This window comes from Mugil cephalus, chromosome 9, assembly GCF_022458985.1.
Source record: "Mugil cephalus isolate CIBA_MC_2020 chromosome 9, CIBA_Mcephalus_1.1, whole genome shotgun sequence".
Lineage (NCBI taxonomy): Eukaryota > Metazoa > Chordata > Actinopteri > Mugiliformes > Mugilidae > Mugil > Mugil cephalus.
In genome coordinates, this window is record NC_061778.1 from 26,207,188 (window position 1) to 26,229,572 (window position 22,385).

The following is a 22,385-nucleotide window of genomic DNA, read 5'->3' on the forward strand; positions in this document are numbered from 1 at the left end:
GTACAATGTACAGGCTATTTAACTCATAAATACAAATCGATTTATATTGTTGTATCGTGTGTGTGTGTATATTTACATATATTTAAACCAATATGCTAATAATAAGGACAACAATAATATGCTAATAATGATCAAATTTTAAACCCATTGTCTGGGATCCATTTTAGACAGGCCTGAATAAACAATAGGTTTAGGCAATGATGAATAAATTATCGCCTAACAGTATCAATGATTTGAAATGAAAAGTAGCATTTATTATGGTTTACAAATATGTTTCAGTTATAAACAAGGGCAAATTATATTATATAGCTTTAAAAAAATCTTGCATGTGATGAGCCAAAAGAAAACTTGTTCCAGAAAGGTTTTTCATTCACATTGGCACAACTAAACATCAGTCCGCGTCAAGCTACACATGTAACACCTGTTAAAAATGTCGAGTAAACTTTCAAACAACGCAAAACAAAGCAATATCCTATGGAGACATGCAAAAGTCCAACTGCATAAAGAGTAAGTCAGAAACAGATTCCAGAAATATAGCCATTTACAGCACATAACAACGGTAGGGAAATCCTCTCCGTTCTTCTCAGGGATCTCAAAGTTTTGAAAGAGCTTTAAAACTGCAGTAAATACTTTTTTTTTGTCATTAGCTGAAATGTAATGAATAATATCTGCATACACATGTAATCAGAACCAAAAAATATTGAAAGCTTAGCTAATTTTACAACAGCTGAGGACAGGTATCGTGTGCATTTTAACAAATTAATTTTAAATAAGCTATCTCAGAACAGCATTTTCTCCTGTGCAGATCTTCTTTAAAGGAGGTGCTCCTGATTCATCCAGTTCTTCCTGAAGAACAAAAAGGACCAAATTAGGATAATGTTTGACATTATATTCTTGCAACAGACCCAAACAAATTGTTAGAGAGAATGTGTGCAGTCTTCCGCAACCCATATTTTTAAAGTAAACCTGTGTGTCTGGAGTGCTCCGCCTAACAGATCCTGATGACAGAAGGTCCTCCTTGATGAGAGTAGGTGGCTCATCTGCCGCCTCCTGTCCTGAATGAACTGGCTCTGCATTAGACATGGAGTTACACCCAGTTCATTGGTACACTAGTGACATTGAATATATTCTAACAGAACAGTCCTGCACTAAATGAAGGTTATGGGATTCAGCATTAGTAATAACAGAGAGTTGTAGATTCAACTGTGTTTTTATTGTGGAGGCTGTGGTTTGTAGAACTATGGAATTGTACTGTAAGTAATACTGTATTGTATTGTAAGTTATACTGACACGTTTCTATTTATTTGGCAACCCTGTCAGTGAGCTAGGCTAAATAACAGAAATCCCTTTGTCTTTAATTCAGTCCATTTTAACAGCACCACAAACTACATCCTGCAAAACAACATAAACTTGAAAGAGGAAAGAGGAATTAATACAGGACTGTTAGAATACACTTAACCAATGTACCTAATGTTTTGACAACTGAATGAAAGTCCTTATCAATGCAGCTACGACACTTATTTATCATTGTTATTACTTATCAAATACAAATAATTAAATAAAGATAGGACACTGTCACATAAATCTGTGAGTGCAGTTCAGAAAGCCATCCTCATACCATCTACACTCTCCTGGCCAAGCATTGGCGGCTGGGAGTCTTCAGTCCGGAGGCTGGAGGTATGTGGAGGGCTGACTTGCTGCGAGCTGGAGGTGCTGCTGCTGTTGTCCATTTTAGGCTGGTATACGTCCGACAGAAAGCTCTGGTTGCTGTTTTCATCTGAGGCAGAGGACTGTTTGTTAAATCACGTCACTGTTTCTCTTCTCTTTTGACACACAGGCATCAACATTTATTTATGTATATTTTAAAACCACAAAACTCACCGGTGAAATCCAATAAAGAGTTTGTGTTTTCCAGGACCACATCTTTCAACCCTCTAACATCTCCACCTGTGGATTTGGTGCGATATATCTAATAACACAAAATGGATTGTCAAATTCATGAGCGTGGGATGGAGATTACAGCAAACGTACATGAAAAAAACAAGGCCCACACCTGCTTAGTTTCTGTTACTGGCACCCACTTGAATATGCGTAAGGATGTGTCTCCAACTGTTACCCATTTCTTCTCCCTGGGGGGATCAAATTAGTAGATTATTTTCGGAGAAAAACCCAGCCTATGTCTCATAATCTCGCAATAATCTGTAACATGACATAAATGCATGTCCTCTCTTTCCATAGCACAGATGACAGCTAATCAAATACCCCTTTACAGCCATAGCATACACTACAGGAGCACGTAAAAAACACGAGAGTCCGTCCGAAGGGTTTTAGTCATTTCATTGTAATGTGACTAACAGGACAATCGTGTAAATTACAGCCCGCCATCCGCATGTGAGGCTGGAGCCATATTGACAGCACTCGGCGGAAAAACTCGACTTGCCCCGCCCCTCCTGTCAAACTAGGGCGCCGATTGGTCAACAGCCTTGTCAATCATGTAACTTTTCCGACTGAAGTTTGTTGAGCGACGCAGCAGATAATCAGACTGCGGTCGACTAATACATTTCCCACCATATTGTGTCCCGGACAGCTTACATACCATTTGCGCACTTTCTCGATGGCGGCCAGCACCTTTTTAATGTCATCTTTAGCCCGACTTCGGGTCTCAGCGCGGCCTGATCGTCCCGACATCTTGATGGTGTTATGATTCATCTACAGATGCATCTGAAAACTTCAAGACCAAGCCCCAGTCCTCCGTTACAGTGGCGATCTCGCGAGATTTCAGAGTCACCGTTTTTTTTCCCTCTCTCCTTTTTTGGCTTCATCCTCCTCAGTATGTTCAACACTGATACGGTGGACACTCCTGATTTATCTTTATTTATTTATTCATTCATCAGGAATGATTTAAAGTTTTTATTTAGCGCATCGTTTACTCAAATATTACATTCAAATATTAAATTCTGAAACACAATTTTACTTATAATTTGACATTTTATGCCACCTTATCAACAATTGTGTATTTTAAGATAGACAAAATCTTCCTTTGTGAGGTGTAGCTGGGAGTTATTTCCAGATTAACGTTTTGCTCAGGGTTGTAGTGCTTTGCAAAAAAATAAATCCGACAAATCCTGCAACATTTTTTGTTTGTGTCCCTATTAATGATCACTCAAACGGATTTACTTAAATTATTGTTTATGCACCAGAGAATTAAAATATTTCACAAATGAAGAGCAGACTAGAAAATAAATCAATAGCGACTTTCTTGACCAGTTTGTTAATTTCCCAAATTAGAAAACTCAAAAGACCAGTTATTCTGTTTTATATATATTTTTATTTTTTTATTTTTTTTTTTAATTTTAGGTATACCACATCAAGAATCTTCACAGACACATTCAATTTTAACTTTATGTTGTTGAAAATGTCTGAATCAGTTGCAAGTTTTTAAGAAGGAGCATATTAAGTACATGTATTCATTAATGCATCTATACCTAATGGAAATTTTTAATGTATGACTTTTGATGCTGTATTTTTACATTGTGGTTTTACCTTTGGACCATTTCTATTATTTGTAAGTGCCAGAATAAAAACGCCAAGCTAATCTTCTAAAACAACAACAACAAAAAATAACATTTTCTTGACAAAAGCTTGGCTAAATCTATATTCGTATTCCCACGTTTGACCAACAGAGTGCAGCGTTGAGCCAATCAGAGCAAACAGGTTCCCAAACAGGCATCAGAGACTATGAGTAATAGTTGGAACTGTGTTGCAATTTAGATATATTGATGTGATAGGGATCATTGCTGGTAAACAATACCTTTTTTTACTTCTTTGCTTGCAGGAAATGCTGTCTTTAAACACCTACGTGCCATTCAACTAAATCTGATCCAAGTGGACTGTGTGGTTCATTGATGTGGTTTTCTATTAATGGTAGTCTATTGTCAAGATGTGTTTGGAGTGAAGGATGTGAAACAAAGAAGTAACTGGGATTGTTTCTGTGTGAGACATTCCACTGACTGTGGTCAGTCTTTTTTTATTATTATTATTATTTTACTTCACATGGTGCTTTTACATTTCTTAATCAGTTGAGTAAGACTGATGGTTAATATTGTGCTCAACGTTCCCCAAAATGATCCATCAAAGCTCAAGGGACATTTCCTGTAAAGATGTACATGTAGGCCTACATATAGGTCTAGTTTGACAGTAATATGATAAGACTTCTAAGACATATTTGCACAATTGTATAATAAAAAAGCACCACACTACAGAGACACAATCTCGACATATTACTGTGGGGAAGTCTGTGGGGACTCTGCTAGAGCTTCAGCCAGTGGATGATGACGGTGGGAGGAGTCAGAGATAGTTGCCAGAGAAAATATCCAAATAACAGCAACATATATCAGCATGCAGCAGAAAGGTGTCATGACATTTTACACACAACAGCAGCTTCCTGTGAGGACACTGTGTGTAAAGGCTGTACACAGTGGTGGGAGGGTTTTGTGCAGCAATGGTGGAGAATTGTTTGTGGATAAACACAGTTCTGTAAATGTCCACAGGATTGACAGTGAAGTTACACAGGGCCGACTAAGAACTTAACATAGAAAATACTGTATAAAAAAAATTAATACAGAAAACTTCAAACTTAAACTTAAAAATTATAAAATTATTTTACAGTTATTGTGAATAAAACATAGATTCATAATTTTAGGGGAGATCTCTTATAGTGCATGTTTTTATGACTGAGAAAAAATCTAATAATATTGGTATATCGTCATATATTGTACACATAGAATCAGAAACACAATAATGAAACACATGTTCACACATGAGGAATCAGCTATGGTGATAACATTTATAGCAATAAAAATGCACATTGACAAAATGAACATATATATACATATATATATATATATAAACAGAATACTACCCTTACCAAAGAAGAAACCAGAAGAAAAGATATTCTAAAGAAATACATGGTTGTAACTATCAAATGAAGTGGATTGCATTCACAAATATTCCTAAGCAAATTATTAATATTATTTAAGATTTTAATAAAAAAAAATAGATGAACAGTAATGGGAAATTTGACAAAAGGCGAAGAGTCAAAAAGTTAATAGTGATATCTGCTATTTAGCTGAAAAGAGACAACATCATTCTATCCTTTGTCTCTCCTTTTGGACTGAACAGACCCTGCAGACTCTTAGCAGGCAACACCGATGGACAAACCTTTTTTTTAGAAAACAAAACAGACCAAAAAACAAACAAACAAAAAAAACGTTTTTTTCAATTCTTATTATTAGGGTTTCTGGGACAAAGTAAGGGGCTACACACGCCCTTTTCTTTCTTTCTTTCTTTCTTTCTTTCTTTCTTTCTTTCTTTCTTTCTTTCTTTCTTTCTTTTTTTAATGTTTTCCCCTCACGTTATGTTGGTTTTAATTTGGAAGGGGAAAGAGGAAGCGTCCTGTTGCTGTGTGCTGGCTTTCCTCTGGTGCTCTGAGGCCGTTCACTCCTGTCATTGACTGGCCCGGACACAGAGAGGCCGAACGCTCCAGTGAACGGGGCGACTAGTCCAGCGCAGCATGGACGGCTGCCCGCCATAGTTAGTGCAGCTTTTATGCTTAGTTTTTTCTACTGCCTGTCGCCGCCTCATCGGCGGAAAGGGATATTTTTTTTCGCTGGTGTGTTTTTTTTCTGTCACAGACGACAATGGATCGAGTGAAAAGCTCCATGCAGCAAGTCCCTAACGCTATCCCCAAAGTGATCCGGAGGACTGGAGGGGCCAACAGCCTGGAGCTGGAGAGGGAAAACTTTGAGAGAGGGCAGGTACGGAGTGCAGGGGTTCAGATTCATGGAATAACATTATTCTCCTGGAAGCGTGGGGTGGAGGTCCTTGGCTGAGAGCCGCTTTATGTGCTGGTGGGTGGATTGATAGTCATGTCAGGCTGTTTTCTTCTGTCAGCTCATAAAACTACAGCTAAGTAACAGACACTGTGTTGTTTGTATGTGGCTCATACTGAGTTTTTACATGGATGCGCATTATTATGGCTTACCGAGAGATGTCTGCGTGTGATCAGCAGATACAAATGAGTCCAGTGAACAACAATAGAGCTGTTCAGCTGTGGGTCAGTGGCCTTTGAGTCCAGATAATGGTGCTGTTTAGCCTATCTGCTGTACAAATCAGACAGGAGCTCCAGCTCCATGGAACTGCATCATGTGGGACAAGGCCTACGGTCAAGTGATGATGATGATGAATTGATAAGAATCCTACATTAAATTAAGGAGATAGAGACCGAATGCTTGTTCAGTTTTAATATTAGGTCTTTATTTGCATTAACCCAGTGAGCATATGTATGTAGGCTGCTGTGGAGCCTGCTGCTTCCTGCCTGGTGGTCTTCCCCCTCCCCTCCCCTCCCCTCTCCTCTCTTCCCAGACCAGGCACAGGGGAGGGAAGGGGAGAGAAAGTAGGTCAGATAAATCCAGGCAACCAAACTGCCATGGTAGTAGTGCTACACGTTTCTCACATCCATAGTGAAGGCACGCTCAACATAGCCTGAATATGCACTGTGTACAACTCTGTGTCTGGATGGTCGCATTCAGTTTGCCCCCACCCTACTGACCCTGCATGCCTCCACTCCACCCAGGACAGTAATGGTATGGATTAGAAGACAGAGAGGGGGGAGAGAGACGGATGCATGGCTTTATGTGTTCCAAGCAAAGCCTGGTCACTAGGTCGCTGCCAGTCGTCTGAGATCACACCCTAGGGAAGTGTGTCAAGATAGCACATGCTGAAAGTAAAAAGAAGTGGTGGATTTTTTTTTTGTCTCGCTCTGGTGTTATGTGCCTACCTTATAAAAGATTTCCGCTATCATTTAAGATCATTTAAGCTAAGAGCTTTGCCGTTGACCAGCTTGCCTCTGTCATTAAGAAAAAAACATTCAGGCAAGATGGAGCATGTATGATCTCTTATTAGTGACTTCCAACGCGATTAGCCTGCAGCAAGACACACTCATCTGTTTTGTTGGTCATGCCAGCTGTGGCACTTTCTCCCCTATAAATGTGTTTATTTTGAAGATGAAATCGCTGAATATGATATGTGGTTGATTTTTGATCCAGAGCTCTTGTGGGAGGTGCAGGAATCAATGAAGCTGCTGTCTGCTTTACAGGGGATCAGCGAGCGATAATCTCATCTGATCTGTTGTGCTCTAAAGCTGCCTAAATCTGCTGGGTGGTGGCTTTCACATCCTCTATGGAAAACCTGTTGCCTACCCACATATGTACCTGTCTTTCTTAGAATTTTAGATTTCCTGTAATCAAGCTAAATATAGTTGTAGCTTTTTATTTAGCCTAGTCCACTGACTATAATATAGTTGACAAAAATGCTAGGAACATGCATCGGTACAACACAACACTAGTAATACTATGAACTACGGCCTCTGAAATGAAAACACAGGTGAATCAATAGTTCTCTCTTTTATTTTATACAAATGCTGAATGCCACAACCTTTAGTGCAGCACTGTTGTATCAGAATGCAAGTGTACCTAATGAACTGCCAAGAAAGTCTGGCTGTACAGTGGCAGCTATATATTATTTTCATTACTGGTTACTTGATGGTTGTTTTCTAAAATAGTGTACTCACTCAAACACGGTTTTCTGTTGATCATTATATCAGATGTAGAACTTCACCATAATCATTTACAATAGAGAAGTTCACTAGTGTAACTTCAGGGTATACTAAACACTGGTGTTTGCTTATGAATATGTTGACTTTCAGACCAGAGTTGTGTAAAAAGCACATTCTGAGCCTATCTCTCTGCCGAGTTGGGTAAACAACCACAGTTCGTTCAAAATCCTCTCTGTCATCGCGTCTGCGTTGGGTTATAAAAAGCCTGAACCAGGGCAGACCAGATAGTGCACAGCGCTTGCTTTTTAATGACATGTTTAGCCTCATAATAGCAGCTGACTCTTTAATTTAGAGTTAAAGGGGCAGATTTTCAATCTTTGCCGTATTCTCCTCAAGCGTCATTGCATGTTTTGGATTTATGTAAAATTATATTCTCAATAGCCATAAGACGTAAATAACAAGCTAGTACTGAAAGCTCTGCTTTTCACAGTCGTTATCTTCAGGCCATCAGCCATGCCCGTTTCTGTCAGCTCCTGTTCTCTGAACTGTCAGAGTCCACAAGTCTTTCTCATTTGAAAGCTGGTGTAGGTAGTAATCTCTGTACCGATAGGGACCATAATTGGTGCTTGTGGAAAACTTTTGGGGCACCAGTTCCTCAGCTGGGATATGCAGTTTGAGCCACTGAGTGACACCACATTGTGTGTTACGTAATTAAGGCCTTAAAATTAGCCTGCTAGTCTCCACACTGAGGGCACTCCCGTTTGCATTTAGGGACATGTGTGTTGGATGTTGGCTCGGCTGTGTGCAGCCATGATTCCTGATCTTTTCTGTCTAATTGTGCTGTCATTATTGTGTTTTGGTCAAATTTGTGGGACTACCATTTGTATCAGCAGCAGCTGGACATATCGACAATTAAGACCATCATCCTAATATTGTCTAGGCACAACTCATCAACATGGGCCTTCTGAGGAAGTCCTGTGGCGTCTGGCAACACAGTGCTGTTAGTGGGGGCCTTTGGGTCCTATGGGTTGAGATTGGACTTGATCAGTTTGCGATCAAGTGAATTTGGAGGCCAGGACAACACCTTGTGCTTCATGTTTTTTGAGTTGCGTTTTTGTGTGTGTGTCTGTGTCAGGCTACATCCTGCTGGAGATGGCTGTTGCCATCAAGGAGTGTCATTGCTATGGGCTGGAGGTGTCTGGTCTGGTCTAAATGGGTGCTACATGTCTAAGAAACACCCACACGAATGAATGCCAGGCCCAAATGTTTCCCAGCATAACACTGTAGCGTCACAAGATGGTCAATGTTATTTACTTCTCCTGTCGATGGTTTTAATGATGTGGCTGATCAGCGTATGTAAAGAATGACGAACCATGATGTCACCCATAGGTTTCCTGAAGAGTGTTTTTGAAGCTCGGTGTTGTGGCTTGGGCTGTCACCATCTTGGCATTGCCTGACTCATTCTAACTCGTGGTTGTTACAAAAAAGGGGAGAGAAGTGGAGCATAAGTGGTGCTGAGGCCGATAGCTAGTAACCTGTGATGGGCTAGCTTAATTATACACAACTTCCTCTGTATACTACAAATGGGTGCGTTATATTAAAATTCAAGCCCTACAGTTAAATTAGTTGTTAGCAGTTGAGATCAAAGTTGCTCTTTGTTACAGGCTGTAAACATGATTACTTTTGCTGTAAAGCTAAGACATTTTAACATGGACCTCTGTGGGTATTTACACGCTTTTGGAGCCAGCCTCACGTGGACATTTGAGAAAATGCAATTTCTGGAACCTCCAGCTGTTGTACTCTATAATCTTCTCATTTACCTCATGATAACTGTAGAAGTGTGTGTATACCTGGTTGGGAGTCACTGGTAAACAGTATGTATGATCCTGAACCAATGGGCACCCCCGTCATCCCCCAGCCCTCTCACCCTCTGTGGCAGCTGTGGAATTCAGGGGAGGAGCAGATCCATGCCCCCAGGCACAAGCAAGACTCGGCAGGGCGGATGTGGACAAACATTATTTTTTCTTAAAGCACCCTTTCCTTCTCCCCCATTTTATGTCTTCCTCTTTGCCTGGTTCTCCTGCTCTCCGTCGCTCATTGTCTTGAGTCCACTTTGCCTTCCTTCACATCCTGCTTTTCAAAATACAGGGAAGTTACAGAGGGACATCCGCGTACATGACGTACGCACGCAGACAAGCATGTGGGCATGAAAGCGAGACCATTAAAAGCACTGAGGCAGCAGAAACAGCAGGTGGTGGTTTGTGGCCTCATTTCACTGACTGTGTGTGGAACAATGGGACTGGACATGAGTGGCAGGTTAGTAAGTGGAACAAAGTGCACCGATGAGTTCCTGGCGACACCAACAATGGTTCTGATTTACAGATTTGGAGTTCTCCTCTGAGTTTCATCGCACAGTAAAGCGGAAAGGGAGTAAGACAGAGATGAAGCGTCGCTTTTTGTTTCACTCGCCGCAGAGGTCAAGAGTCAATCTGCAACCTGCATCACTTATGTAAACATGTGGTATGCAAATTATCCCACTTCATCATGACTGATCTTTTAAATGAATGCAATACATGTGTCAGCTATGTGATTAAAACATTCAGTGCCGACTAAGCCCGATGAAATAAATATTGAAGAATGAGTATGTTACATACACTGATCAGGCATCACATTATGATCACTGACAGGAGAAATAATAACATCGACCATCTTGTGACAATACAGTGTTCATCTAGGAAACATTTGGATGTGGCATTCATGTGGATGTTACTCAGACATGTACCACCCACCTAGACCAGACCAGGCACCCCCACCCCATTACAATGACACCCCTTGACTCCTTGACAGCCATCCCCAGCAGGATGCAGCCTGACACAGACACACACACAAAAACCTTTTAGGCTTTAGGTACAACTAAAAAAAAAAAAAAACATGAAGAACAGTGCAAATTGTTGACCTGGCCTCCAAATTCACTGGATCACAGTGTCTGTGGGATGATCCACAGAGGACCCTCCCCTCAACTTATAGGACCCAGACAACATTGTGTTTCCAGACACCACAGGACACCCTCAGAAGACCCATGTCCATTCTCTGATGAGTGAGTCAAAGCTGTGTTAGGAGATCACAATGGATAGGAAGGTGGTCATAATGTTATGCCTGATCAGTTTATAGCTTGTGCGAGGTCTTAAAATAATCAAACTGATAGTCATTTGCACTGATCAGCTTCCTGCTGTTTAATATTACTTAATGCAATTTATTTAAGGAATAAATCAAACTTTAAATCTTTCTCAGTTTTTTATTTGCTGAAAAAGCAGAATAATTAGTCATGCCAACCCTCTATTCAAAAACATGTTGGAGTGAAACTTACTTAAGGATGAAATAGTCATGTTAATCACAATAAGGCAGCAGACTCTTAAAGTGTATTATTCTTACCCCTATTGCCTCTACAGATTACTGCATTTTCTCCACTTCTAATCAGAATGAAAGATTCAGTCAGAATAAAATGCCTTATGTAACCTCCTCAGTCAGAACAGAGGAAGGAAGGAACCATAAATTAGATTGAGGGGGATCTTTTACAAGCAACCGAGCATGATTGTGACTGGTTTACCCTGTGGGTTGACATGAAGACAATTCCCTCCGTCACTGAATGTAATAACATCCTTGTATCTATCTCTGTTGGGATTTTTCGAGTGGGAGGCATGAAATTGTTGTCGTAAACACACAGGACATACTTCTGGAGTCAGTGACAGGAAGAGACGTTCACTTCAGTGGACTTTGACCCCTTCTAGCCTATTTACTCAACACAGGTTGTGGTTATGATTTTGCAGCTCCACATAAATACTTACTACTCCTAACTTTTGTCACGTCATACTTTGACTTTAGAAAACCATTTCTTAAGATATAGCATTTGAACTTTTAGAAGAGCCTTGACACTTCCTCAGTTGTTTTTGAGTGAACCATGAAATTACATTTTTCAGTAGGTAGTTAGAGTATATTTTGCCACCCTCCCTTGGACTAAATGTGCAGGATAAGTCACAGATTTCCACTCCTTGTCCTCCATGAAAACAATGAAGGTGCTTTATGCCATTACTACTTAACTGTGAGAAAGCTAATTTGGGACTTTGGAGAGACAATGGCGCATGATAGATGCTGACAGCAGCCTGTATTATATTGCAGTCACTTTTTAGTTCACATATTTGTTTATTCTGACAACTAAAGAACTTTTTCCCTAATTTATACACCTAAGTTAAGCTCACACATATCCTTTATCCCAGGCGGTTAGGCTTCATGAAAAATGAGAGGAGACTTTCAGAGTGGAGAGCAAGACAGAGACAGAGTGGGACCGCTGTATGTGAGAAATGCTCTGCCTTCAGTGAAGGGCCCACGTCGTACCAGGAAGTGAAGAGACTCATTGGTGAAAAAAAGCCGGCATTGTTTGGAGAGGGACTGTTGAGCAGCCTGGAGGTATAATGCACAGCCCAGATTGTCTGATGAGTAGCATATTGATTATCAGGGCTGGCTTGGCCTCACTCAGTCAGCTGATGCCCTGTGAATTGATCTTGTGGGCTTATTGTTCTTCAGTGGCTTTAGGCCGTCTCTGTATCTTAATTGCTAAAAGTGTGACGAAAGTGTAGCATTTGGAATGTTTTGTTAGGACTGCTTACATCTGCCATGTTTTTTGCAATTTTCTGAGTTGTACTTATGACCTGAGAGTATGTTCATATGACTTTTCCCAGTTGCAAACTAATGTGATAGACTGGCAACCTTTCCATGGTGTACCCCCTCCCATCCAGTGCCAGCTGCGATTGGTCCCTTGTGTCCATAAAGGTTTATAGATAATGTAGGGAGATGATTTTTCCAATATTCCAACATAACTTGGACGCATAATAGATCAAGAATCACTGACTCAATGTCTATAACTAACACAGCAGATGTGACAGTCTCAGAGAAACCAGATGGGGGCGTTAGGTACCCAGAATTGCTCTCACAGTAGAAGCTGAGCTTTTCTCATCTCTGAAAGTTTCTCTTTTTAGGGCACCCACATCACTGCATTCAGAATAAAATGTAAAAATGATTCTGAAACTGGCATTACTGCCATACAAACACATAGAAATACTAGACACTGTACATGATTGTGTTATGTGTGTTTTCTACCGGAGACATTTGTTGCGTTTCATGTAGTTGTTATTGTGCAGCACATCCTCAGAGGACGAAGGTAATTTGGGGCCTTGTTTATTGTTAAGGTCAGGTGATCCTTTATAAACACAGACTAAGTATTGAATGGATCAACAGTGGGAGCTGTTTATCACCCCCACCCCTCTTTTGGGGGACCCCTCGGAGGTCCCCGGACCCCAGCTTGGGAACCACCGGGTTTGAGCCATCCCACTCTGCGGGCTCCATGCTACCATTGTCTAACAAGAGAGCGGGCTATTTGCAAACTAAAGGTAGCCCACTACCAGCGGTGGGCTGATCCGCACTAGCAGCAGGGCTGCTTTTAACGTGACATGAGCGGCTGAGACCAGCGGCTGTCTCCGTGTTGTTCCCTCCACACTGCTCCGGCTTGTCGGGGAGTCGGATGCTGGAAGTCCTCGCCGATCGGGGAGCACGTAGGGCTCGGACAGAAAGCAGAAGGGACGCGGAAGGAAGGAAGAAAAGATAGAGGATCGTTTTAATACCAAATCGGGACACATGTTGAGCTAAGGGCCCGCTCCACCTCCCCTCCTTCTCCTCCCAAATGCATTTGTTGCCTCAATCTCTTCCCCGTTACTAATTACTCGGCGTTAGGATAAAGCCAACGGGTCTTCCTCTTCGGCTCCGAGGGATCCTCGCTCGCCGCTTTTAGGGGGACGATCATGGATCTGAGTAAAATTGTAAGTTCAGAAAAATTCTTTATCTAAACAGGGGAAAGATCGCCGTGGGTCTGCGTGTTTTTCTTTTTTTTTTCATTGTTGTTATTTTAATAGAGGTGGGGGTGGTATCCAAGAACTCCTGCTGCACACATCACGTCGACTATACTGCAAGTTAGGCTCTGTGCAAGCAGGGGCTTGTTGTGTGGAGATTATGCAGCTCAACGTGGCCGTGGGAAGTTTGGGTTTTGTTGTGGAGAAGAAGGCATGACGGTCTTAAAGGCAGCCAGTCATTCCAGTGGTTATTCCAGCGGTTTCCGAGATGAGGCACGGGTCCTTGAAGGGGGCCGACCAGTGCTTCAACTGCCGCATTTGGTCGAGGTGTTCAAAACGAACAAACTTATTTTCTGCTAATCTTCAGCGTGATTGTCTAGTAAACCAATCTGCAATTTAAATATGACTGGGGATGTTGCATTCATTCTACAACTTCAGATGCAGAATGCAACAGAAGCCCAGTAGTATGAGGTCCCACTCTCCATGTTACCATGCTTTCCTAATCGACTCGACCAAATAAGATCATCCTACACTGCATACAGGAAGTTCATTAAAAAAAAATTAAATGTGTATAATCACACAAGTGGTCCTTTTCAAGGTCTGTTGATTTACAGCCACAGGTTAGTGGAAAACGTTCGGCAAATGTGCCCTGAATGTCAATTACAGAGGCACTAATGTCAATTACAGAGGCACTAAAGTTTGTCGGAGGCAAACCTTAAGCTTGGTTAGTCTTTGTGCATATAACCCTGTGTTGGTGTGAATTTTAAAAGGGATGATTTGATATCCACGTTTGAACAATTTTGTCTAATTAAGGGCACTTATCTTCCTGTGTCTCTGGGTTACTGTGAATGATGCCATAGAGGAGGCTAACAGCCAGGCTATGGGTGCTGGAGCAGGTGCACGCAAACCAGATCAACAACACCAGCCTTTTACTGCCAGCATGGATGGATGGGTGTACTTTCAAGCCTTGTATAGGTGTGGGGGAGGGTGTTCGATGAAAGCCCAGAGTCCTCTTTTCTTTAAGTAATCCTCAGCCAGAGGAAATTTGTGGAGGAAATACTTGAGGGATCAATAAATGAAATGGTACACATTGATAAAGACGCACCACAGACAGTCTTTTTATAACTGGAAGAGGAAAAGCACTCTCTTAGCTGTGAAAAAAAAAACAACAAAAACAAACTGCCCACATGAAGTCAGTTGGGGCACATAGAGCAGACACGGCGTAGGTGTAGCAGTGGAAATCTTTTCTAGTAGATCTCCATTCATTTGCACTTTTCAGACAAACCATAGATGTTGGTGAGAACCTATTGGATATTGTGGGTAACAGATCAAGGCTGTTCCACATGCATTTTTGTCCCGTCTATGTTTTGGCTTCTTTGGCATGCAGTGGTATCAATCTCTGTACTCTGTGTTTTCCTCAGTGCAGTGGATTTAGTGATGCCAAGTAGAGATGTATACTTACCAAGGAATGCAATCATTGTGTAGCAATACATGATGTTGAAACGTTTACATGATAATTATGTTTTGCTACTGTAGCGTGAAGCATCTCATTTGCTCTGTGGTGTCTATAAATGCCTCAGGAAGGAGGCATTCATGCAGATGTGAAAGAAGTTGAGGGATGATCTGTCCTGATTAATTTCCAGTTATTCATGGTTATTGGAGCTGGGACCTAAACTCGGATGTAGATATCTAAGTGGTATTTCAGACAGACAGCCGCAATCTGTATACAGAACCAAACCAAGGGCACCTTTAACCCACTACATCACATTTTGTCATGCAGTTGCTTCAACTGAAATTCTTTTGTCAACAAAATCCATTTAACCAAAACAAGCTTTATAAACACATAGGGATTTAAATGTTAAATAGGCAAATTGACCAAAGCTAAAATAATTAATCATTTGTCAACAATTTTGAAGATGGAATGATGGTTTTAGATATTTCTGTTGTGGCAAAACGTGTTACCATTTTTGCATGGTGGTCTATTAAAAACATATGCAAAAAAACATATGACATAGTATTGCAATATATATATTTTATGTTACTTTGTGAATTTTCAAAAACATTAAGATGATACAAAAAGGGATTTTGGATGTTACAGTATTGTTCGATTTTAAATATGAATATGCTCGTATGATCTTAATGCTATGCCTGTTTCTTCCTAAAATTAGATTTGAACAATTGCAATATATCTCAGTATTTTGAATTGTAACCCCTGTATCATGATATCACATACTCAAGTAGTCATCACAGCCCTGCTGATTTGAAAAGGAAAAAATTCTCCTATACACAATTTTCAGGTCTTACCAGTGAGAGCAATTATGTTGTAAACAAATTCAACTCATCACCACTTAAATGACCTGGATGGCTTCATTGCTGTTACTCTTCTGTCTGTCTGGCAGATTTTTACTGGAGCATAATCAGTTTTCATGAGAGCGACTCCAGACCAACTTTCCACTACTAATAAATTGTGGGGGTGGAATTAGGTCTTGCTTCCAGGCTTCGACATTCCTAAATCCTTTCAGGAAATATGACTGACAAAACAATTTGGGAATAAAAACACTCAATTCATGATACAAAGATATAAAAGGTTGATTGTGATCAAACATTAAAATACAAACTTATTTGTAAAATTTAAATTAAATTCATACAGTACACCTTTCCCATTGTAAATTAGACATGGATGAGTAAGGAGCAGATGTGTTTTTTCTCAGATGCCACCATCTGTGCCTGAGTGTGAATAGTTTCATCCTATAATAACATTCCCATTTTTGTCACATAACTACAGGAATGTCCCCATGGAGACACACATCAAACGATTTCTGTCACAAATTTAACTCCATGTCCCCATGGAGACACACATCAAACGATTTCTGTCACAAATTTAACAAACTGAGCAGGCAGTTGCCAGTCGAACAGACTTTAGTGCATAAGCAACACTGACAACAGTCTATTTGCTACAGGAGATTTACTGTTTAATTGGTGTTGGATTGCTTCATAAGCCATCATCAAGTCCTTTTGGAGAACACACCCTCACACACAGACAAACTCTGTGATGTACCAGTGCTTTCAGAATTGGGGAGTTGTGAGCAAGTGGGCTGAGCTGCACACAGATGTTTCTTTTATGGCGCGTCTTCATGACATCACCGGCCGTTCAGGAAGTTGAGCTTCAGAGCTAGGGCTCCTTCACACAAAGCTGCAGAAAGCCATCCTGTTAGGAGAGGCTCATAAACCTGCCATGAGGGTGTAGACATGATAGTTTAATTATCCTGGAGCCCGGCCTTCAGCATATGTCAGTGTGTGTGTCTTCTGCCAGCTGCTGCCCTCCACCTCTGCCCTCAGTAACAGAAGCCCAGAGCTCTGAGGTCGCACACTGCTGACATCCTGAAGCGCCATGTTTTTATGCTTTTTTAATGGGCTCTTAAGAGACAGCTTCATCCCACTGGGCTTATCTGCATCACCAAACGCTCTCTTATTGGGACAGAAGATGCTCTGTGCATTCTGTGGAAAACAAGCTTCCAGTTACGGTCTGAGAGGTTTGTACGTGACTGAAGGCCTTTCAGACCATTGTGATTAGGCTAATGTGTGGTTTCACCGTCAACTAATTATAGACTTATATACTGAAATTCATATTCATTACACAAGTCTGATAATTGTGCGGGCAAAATGTCAACTCCGAGTGCCTCCTATAAGGCCTGTATAACATTCTTGAATTTTCCCTGCGTATACATACAAATATCACTCTACCAAAATCTTTCCACCACTTTCCTCTCCTTGCTACAAGCCAGGCTGCTTTTTAAAAGACGTGGAGTGACTGTTGCATGAGAGCGGATGTTCGTGTCAGATGCAACACGTAAAACGGTCCTTAAACAAGCAACACAGAAGGCTCTGTTCGCAGCAGTGACCTTCTGAATTGGGTGGAGCTGCGCTTGGAAAAATGTTTGGGCCCAGAACCCTTTTCCACTTATTATCAGATTTTTCAATGCATTTGTCAAAAGTGCCATTTAAAGCTTTTGTAATCAGTGACCAGGGAGGGTGTGTGTGTGTTTGTTTGTTTAAAATGTACCATGGTTAAGTTAGCTTTCAGTTTCAGCATGTTAATTTATAGTCATGCACACTGAACCATGAGGGACATGTTATTATTTTCAATAGGTGCATATTTTTAGTCCTTTTCCCAATTACAAAGTACACAAGAAACACTGACATTAACTTTAAATCTATATTTTGATATTACAAGTTGGATTGGATTACTATGTATGAATGCCCATTTAATGGCAAAACCCCTGAGAGACAATTTTCACCCAATTTGAATTTTCCTTTAATTTTTTTAGCTCTTTTAGTTTTTATTCTCCAGCTCTCAACTTCACTGTTTTGGTTCTCTCTTTCACCTCTTTATAAGCATTGTTTCTAGAGGTAGTTATTTCAGACGTTCCTCTGTTTGTTAGAAAGCTCTTATTAAACAAATGTTTTCTTTCTCACTCCAAACTTTTTTGGCATAGTTGAATGTTTGTCTGGTAACACAACATTTGGATTTCATTATGGGGCCCCATTGGATAGTCCGGTAATCAGAGCGGTCAGGTGACTTATGCTGAACGACAAATGTCTCTATGGCTTCTCTGATGGTAGCCATCTTTGTTGTAAAATTAAACTTTGATTGGACTGGCAGATCTTCAGGCATAATGAATTCAGAGCTGAGCGTCCAGGCTGAAGTTGTCCTACTATAACTGTATGAGGTGGTTGACTCCAGGCTTGTACCAGAGAACAGATAGTTAACATGCACCTTGTGAACATGTATCAGGAGACCACACATAAATGCTAATAAATGTTACTCTGTGAGCTGGATGTGTAAATAGGCACATGTCACAAGTTGTCTTTATGTTAAGTAGTCTGGTGGGTGGTCCAGACTTATTTCATTAGTTTATCTGTTTCCACTTGTGTCACAGAGAATCCCTTTAATTATCAATATTCCCGCTTCTCAGTGCAGAGGGCTGTGTGTATTCACACAAAGACACCTGGAAGAGTCTGGCAGGAAAGTGAGCAAACTCGGGAGAGTGTTTGGTCTCGGCCGCTGCCTGTCTGGCTTGACTGAGCAAGGTTTTTAGCTGAAGGGGGAGGTGGAGCTGGGTATTTTTCGGCAGGCAGGAAATGGGCAGTACAGGGTGTGCCAAGACAGGAAGCCTGACTGAGCGCCCGTTCCCCCCTATTTCTCCAACACCTCCGCCCCCGGAGTGCCAGCCACAATGACCATTCCTCCCCCGCCGTACCTCAGCGTTACAGTGCTGCCACAGTCATACACATTCACATTCGTCCCTCCTTCCCTTCACTGTTTACCTATTTACAGTAGCTCGGCGTGTCTCAGCAGCAGCAGCAGCAGCACTCGCCTCTATGATGCATCTGAACCATCATTCTTTTTTTACTCAAGTAGAAAGTGTAAAAAGTGGTTTCAAGTCCTCTCCGCCGCTCGGGGAGTGTGGAATTGGAGTTATTTATTGAGAGATGGAGTCAGACACGACTGTTAAATAGAGAAATGCTCTGTGTTACCGAGCCCTGTTGAGTTTGATGAGTTCTGATAAGAAAGGCAAGATCTCCACACCCACACCGCAATTCTGAGGGACAACATTAGAAAACCTTGCAAAAACTTTGGTGTATAGTCAGAGTAGATTCTGTCATGATAAAAAATGCAGGGTTTATAATGAGAAAGGACACACATAGAAAAAGTACACCATATAGATTTAAATAAGGACTTTCCCAGTTTAGTAGTAGTAGTTGTTTGTTCAAATGAAGCTAACAGCACTTGTGTATCTTCATTACTCATTAATTTGGGTGTTATTTGATCTGTTTTTTTAATGCATGTCTCTTGACTGCTATGCTTTAATAGATCTGGATTAGTAAAAGTTTCAGTAATCACTGGACATCTTTTTAAGGGGTCTTGTTAAGGACATGGGCTCACTGACATAGCTTCATCTTAACCTATGTTAGCATTAACGTTTCTGACTTTCATAGACAAATTCTTTAGTACCTTGGGTGGTGTCTGCCATCATCAGAGAGTCACATAAAGACAAAAAAAGCAACAAATTAATCATTAATCTGTAACTCCACAAGCCTATAATCCCAACAGATACAGAGCTCTAATGTATCTAATGTATACACTAGATGTCATTACAAGCACTAAGATGGACAACGTAGTCGCAATGAAGGTCTTGAGGCCAAAGGTTTAGGCTTACTAAAAGATAATTACAGTAGATACATGCGTGAAGCTAAAAGCACAGCAGTGTGTATGGGTGCTCTCGTCTCTGTCCTCCTCTTGCTACACCTCAATGACTGGAGCCAGATAATCATAGTACTGTAACTAAGATTAATCACTCCACTCCACCCCATCATCAGGGTTATGTGAGGACACCTTCTCCTCAGCCATGAGAATTAAAATCCAGGGAGAACAAGTGTTTAATAATGTTCTTGTCCCTTTTCATTTGGCCCTGTTGAGGTTTACCACTGTCATTTTCCCATGATTGAATGCTACTGACTACGGCTGGTCTCATCACTAATCTGGACGTTAAAGAGACAAAAATATCCAAGAGCTCTGTCTTTTTTCTCCTAGCATCACGAAGTGACGATAATACATGTCTCCAGGACTGACGTGAAAAATTGAATTTTCCAAGCTTGTGTTAGTCACATGCTCTTATGAATCGGTCCGAGAAGTTGCCCAGGAGCGAGGCAGAGGATGTGGAAGTGAGTCAATGAGTGAAGGCTGTTTGATTTAGCAGGCAGAAGATGCTTCCTCTCTTTCTCTGTGTGCGCTGGCCCTTCAGTGGACACAGCCAGGCTACTATCAGCATATCAATGCTGTGCTTTCTACAGAAAGGCTGATTGGGGCTTGCCAGGCCCAACTTAACGTGCTTTCAACACTGTATCAATAACACTTTGTCCGAGAGCAAAGCTTTTGAAAAGAAGATGTTTCTGTAGATACCAAGAAGCAAAGGGGTTTTTTATTTTGATGAGTAATTGATTGAACCCTTATTAAAGCGATTGAAAGGGCAAGGGCAAAGGATAGATAGTTAAGACATAAGATAGTTGAGGTTAGCCCCCCGTGGTCACAGTGATGTAAGACCTGCCTGTTTTAACTAATCTTTACCGGAGTCCTCTCTCTAGGCTAATCTTTGCTCTTTATCCTCATAATCATTCGCTTCTCACCTCTGATTTAATTTCTCATCGTTTGACTTCATCTACCGGTCTGTTAACAGGCCATTGATTTACTGATGCCAGCACGACACCTCAGCCAGTGCCAGGAGTCCTAGGCAGCTGGCACTCTCATTCAACCGCAACACAAAGTACAAAGTCTCACTGTGGGCTAATTGGGTCATCCTCATGTGGGAACCAGTTGCACTGGCGTTTTCTCAATCATCCCTTGATTTTTGTTTGTGTGAGTGACGGAAAGAAAAAAAGGAAGGAAAGTGAACTGAAGCAACCTAAATGACAACATTGATCTTGTGGCCCAAAGGTGACATTAACATTTGACACCAGATGATGTTACAGCTAAAAGGCCTGTGTGTCATCTTCACTGCACATTAACGACTAGAAATAGTGACAGGAAATGACAAAAAAGTCACTTCCCTAATTTACTAATGCAAGCCAGATGTGGCCCCAGCTTAAATAAAATATTTTGGCTAACCTATGCCCTGAATTGGATATTTGTAACTTCACCATTTAATAGTGGTGGGAATGGTGCTAGTTTGTTAAACTCAGGTGCTATATAAATAACTGCATCTTGCCTACACCAACGGCAATACCAGCAATGACAAAATAACCTCACCATTACAGGAACTATCTCTAAAATATGCAGCGTTTGTATGGGGGAAAACAAACACATGCTGATCTAAAAAAGAAAATATTTTTTTGTTCTTGGGGAAACTCAACCAAAAAAAAAAAGAGTCAAAATGTTGTCTGGCCCGAGAACACTTCCCTCCTGAGAACTTATAAAACGTAGCAAGGGAAAGGGAACTGTAGAATACCTAGGTTCTTTTTTTTATTAGCTTAACCTGTTGCCATAGTGACCTGACTTCAGATAAGCAGTAGCTGCCCAACCAAATCTAGCACTACGTACTGTAAGAAGTGTATTTACAATAAGAATCTGTGACACTGTGACTGTTGAGGAATTTTTAAACTGAGTTTAACAGTTGCATGAAATCCCCATAGTTATATCAAAAAGTATGCTCAGTAATGAAACTATGTTTGAGTTTGTGATATCTGTTGAGAAACCCATTACTAAACAAGAAGGGTAACTACTGAACAGAATATGCCCAAATTTAACTCTGTGACCTTTCGCTTGTGGTCTCAAACTGAGGACCACAGTCTTAGTGCTGTCCTCCTCTGCAGAGCCTGAACACAACTGAATAAACCACACAGCTTGACCTTTACACTACTTGCACACATACAACTCCAGTTTGAGGTCAACACCTGCAACAGAACAGGTGTTGGACTGGTAATTGCATTGCTCAAGTTTAATGAACATAATCCATATTGGTGACGTAGCAGCTTTTTGTCACTGGCAGGACTGTAAAATACAGAATCAGATACGTACACTGTTAAAGCATTACATTATGACCACTTTCCTTATATTGACTTAATAGGTCTCCATTGTGACTCCCAAACAATTGTGACCTAAAGACTGTATAAATATGGGAGGCGGAACTGCTCCTCAAAAATGAAGTCAAACAGAGTCGTATATTAGAGGGAGTCTGGCCAACTTAAATCATGGGCGCCATGTTAGATACATTGGAGGGAAGATTCTACAGTGTAACACTGGGGCGGATGTGCTATGTTGAAATAAATCGCTCATATTCACCATTAACGGGCCTATAAATGTCATTACCAAC

General features: G+C 41.0%; 2 protein-coding genes across 4 annotated transcripts in view; one reads left to right on the forward strand and one right to left on the reverse strand.

Annotated features, from left to right (window-relative positions):
• Positions 1–227: 227 nt before the first annotated feature.
• On the reverse strand, positions 228–2,764 carry bcl7bb (BAF chromatin remodeling complex subunit BCL7B b). The gene is made up of 6 exons (XM_047594179.1): positions 2,597–2,764; positions 2,054–2,129; positions 1,882–1,969; positions 1,619–1,777; positions 967–1,070; positions 228–846 (listed from the first exon to the last, which is right to left on the reverse strand). The coding sequence occupies exons 1-6, from the start codon at positions 2,707–2,709 to the stop codon at positions 775–777; spliced, it is 612 nt and encodes a 203-aa protein (XP_047450135.1). The 5' UTR covers positions 2,710–2,764; the 3' UTR covers positions 228–774.
• Positions 2,765–5,500: 2,736 nt separating this feature from the next.
• The window catches only part of hip1 (huntingtin interacting protein 1), a 45,707-nt gene continuing 28,822 nt past the window's right edge, over positions 5,501–22,385 (forward strand). For 2 of the 3 annotated variants that reach the window (XM_047593618.1, XM_047593619.1), the window contains exon 1: positions 5,501–5,816. In XM_047593618.1, the coding sequence (XP_047449574.1) occupies positions 5,700–5,816 (117 nt within the window). In that variant the 5' untranslated portion in view covers positions 5,501–5,699. Of the gene's footprint in view, positions 5,817–12,998; positions 13,486–22,385 lie in introns of those variants that run through there. The other variant, XM_047593620.1, reaches the window with a different exon arrangement.